We start from the raw sequence: 3,270 nt of genomic DNA on the forward strand, positions 1-3,270 counted from the left end.
ATCGCGCAGAAAGAAGTGAATCTATTTCATCTTACGAAAATTATACTTGGGGCTAGTGCTTTTGCAAGAGAAAACAATGCTCGGACAAGTTTCTCGGATTCACCCAAGAACTTACTAGTCAAACTACTAGCTGAGATAGAGAAGAATGTGGACTTCGATTCAGTGGCAACTGCTCTTGCTAACATGGTTTTACCAGTACCTGGGGGGCCGAACAAAAGCATACCACGAGCTGGTTCACGAAGGCCCATGAATAAGTCTGGTCGTAAAAATGGATAAACGACGGCTTCTTTGAGTGCATTCTTAGCAACCTCTAAACCGGCGACATCTTCCCAGTGCACCTCATCACCTTGAACTACAATCTCGTTAAAGATTTGTTTGGCAGCCCCTTCATCGACCCCTTTAGGAAGATGTTTCATGAGATATTTTACTTTTTCGTTCCATGCACTTTTGGTTGTGTCAATGGCAGAATCATTGGATTCATCCGATGTTGGTGTTGTAGGATCGGCAAGTATTGGTTCTAACACTTGCTTTTGCTTTCGCTTATGTCGAGTTCGTGGTTCTTCATTACTGGTGTCATCATTCGCACTTTGAGACGAAGTGTCATCCCCTTTTACTCGTCTAACTTCTTTACCTCGTGACCTTTTGCTATCATCTACACGCCTTGTTGACGAAATATTCGCAGGCACAGGTTTTCTTTGTAGGCGATTTGATGTTGCCGTAGAATCCGCGTCTGAGACTAGTCTCGGACTTGGTCTCCTTCGCTGAAGTACTATGCCATCCGGATTGCCCTTCTTGGCTATTGTATCGGGATACTCCTGAAGATAAGTGGGATATTTCAACGGTTCAAATTTACCTGGTGGTCTTGATTGAGGAGGTGGTGGAGGAGGTCCTTTTTTAAGCTGTGCGAATGTTGTAGCGCTGGATTCTATCAATGAAGGTTGTGATGACGGGCCAGTTTCAAGCTCAGCAGGTGGTGGTATAAGTGGAGAATCAAGGTTAATCAAGTCTTTCATAGTGGCGGCGGTGAGAGAATGTCCAGAAACAGCACCTGGTTGGCCTGGATCAGTTGGAGGAAAAGGATACCCATTTGACCGACCCGTAGCTCCGACCAATTCATTCATGCCAGTTAGTAGATCGACTGGTGACTTTCGGGGCGGTCGTGTTTCTGGCACTAGAGTTCTTGTAGTGCTATCAAAACGAACCGGGTTCGGAGGTAATGATTTCCCTTTGGATGGATCGGAAAAGCTAGGCCTACTACCTGGTAGGTTTGTTGTGCTGTTATTAGCTTCTGGATCCTGAGAACGGATCGACCTGTCTTTATCTTTTCCCTTTCTACCCATGGTATTCCAAGCCAAAGTAGCAGCTTTATTCGTGACAGAATTATCACCCTTCTTTTGACTTGACCGAGAACTCTTACTTTTCTTAGAATCGCCAGATCTCAACGTTTGAAGCATTGTTCTTCCTCCTTTTTCGGGGCTTGGACTTCTTGAATCTTTTGACATCTTGTGTTGTGGGGCAGGTATTGACGGATGAAATGTTGAAGCAGATGGCTTCGATGATACTGATTGAGGTGCAATAGAAGAGCTAGACATACTTCTCTCTCCACCAACAACAGCCATCTCTGAGCTATTCTTTACAGCCATGGATGGTCTTTGTGGTAGCGGGGGCGGGGGAGGCTTTGGTAGACCATCATAATTGACCGCAGGAATTGTGCCCTCGCCAATTGTGTTACTGGTATTGCTTGTAGTATGGGGTAGAGAATCCGAAGAAGCTCGTCCAGATTTCAAAAATGATTTGAACCTCCCGCTGCCACTGCCGCCGCTGCTCGTCTCATCTGGTGGAGTCTTTTCTCCACTTTCCTTTTCTTCCCGCGATGCCTTGAGGGCTTCTAATAAATCGACACGTTCCTTGCATTGCATTTCCATAGACCTCAGACTATCTTTCAAAGCTTTTTCGGTTTCGGATTTGGGTACATAGCCTGCAGGAACTCGATATGCATTGTGATAATATATTTGATCTAGAGCGGACCGCCATGATCGTAAAGCTTCTGCCTCGTTGCCCTGGGTGAAAACTTGTCAGTAATTCTTCTCTCCAATCGCAAAGTCTTCCAACCAAGATTACAACTATCCGTACTAACCTGCCCTTCAAAATATACAGCGGTCGAACATATTAAATAGCATTCATCGTACGTCTTCTGCAGCGATGAGGATTGTTTGTTTCGCATCATGACACAGTGTTTCGCTCCTGCGACAGATCATTAATACTGGCGTTGGTCGAGATTGTATTAGAAAGTAATTTTTGAAATATAATTGTAAGATTACAATAGCTGTGTTGTTTGTGAGAGGACTCGTGTTTCTGGCAGTTCGCAATCGATAAATCGAGAAGTTGTTAATCATGTGTTACTCTTTGCGGATAAGCCTCGCACTGTGACGTAGCCAAGATGTCAATGCTCGGATTGGATTTTCAGATGTTGTTTTGACATGAATATCACATTCAACACTACTCATTTATTACTCTTTTAGTTTGACTCCAGAATGAGCGACAGTAGCACACATACAGAAGGGCACAAAGTAACTTCACTGCGTATTGCTTTTGGTTAAGAATCAAGAATGTTGATTAAATTCACATAATGTTGGCTGACAAGAAATCCCATAAAGAAAATGCCGCCCATGTTCATGTAGGAGGATCGGTTTAGGGTTGCATCTAGCGGGTTATCGTTGCCGATCCTGCGATAGAGAGGGGTACGAACGGCGCCCAGAAGCCGGAAGACCTACTCTCTACTCCGTACCTCCACGACAACCACTTGTCAAACTTAACTATCCAGAACTTCACTTGTTAAAGTTGTGATATCGATTGACTTTGAAGCAATTCCGAATACCGTCCTTTCCTTTCTGTATCGATATTCCAGTGGAATTTCCTCCACAGTCTTCTTTTCTCGTGTGAAAGTTAGCTTACAGGGATAAGATTTATAGAAAGGATTACGAACTCTCAACAGCGTGTCGCCCTTGATCAAATAGGGCTCTAGTACCTTGCGCTAGTTAACTCCGTTCCGAGTTGCAGTGCCAATTCGATATCGGCCCCTCATCACCTAATCGATTACCTGAAATGGGGGACGTAGATATCTACCGACTGAAAGCAGTGGACTACTAGAATGGATCCCAGAGATGATCTGGCATACAGTTCCATTCCATCTCAATCCTGAAGCTATCATCATAACCATCCTTTGGCAGACACTAACTTCCAGGTTCACCAAAGTAAAGTGCTTTTTTT

At 44.3% G+C, this 3,270-nt stretch overlaps 1 protein-coding gene across 1 annotated transcript in view; it reads right to left on the reverse strand.

Annotated features, from left to right (window-relative positions):
• SS1G_07971 (hypothetical protein) overlaps nucleotides 1-2,224 on the reverse strand; it is a gene marked incomplete at both ends in the record, with an annotated part of 2,565 nt that extends 341 nt beyond the window's left edge. Inside the window, 2 exons of the mRNA XM_001591295.1 lie at nucleotides 116-2,060; nucleotides 2,138-2,224. Coding sequence (XP_001591345.1) covers nucleotides 116-2,060; nucleotides 2,138-2,224 — 2,032 coding nt within the window. The remainder of the gene's footprint in view (nucleotides 1-115; nucleotides 2,061-2,137) is intronic.
• Nucleotides 2,225-3,270: the final 1,046 nt, after the last annotated feature.

Source organism: Sclerotinia sclerotiorum, genomic scaffold, assembly GCF_000146945.2.
Source record: "Sclerotinia sclerotiorum 1980 UF-70 scaffold_10 genomic scaffold, whole genome shotgun sequence".
NCBI classification, from domain to species: Eukaryota; Fungi; Ascomycota; class Leotiomycetes; order Helotiales; family Sclerotiniaceae; genus Sclerotinia; species Sclerotinia sclerotiorum.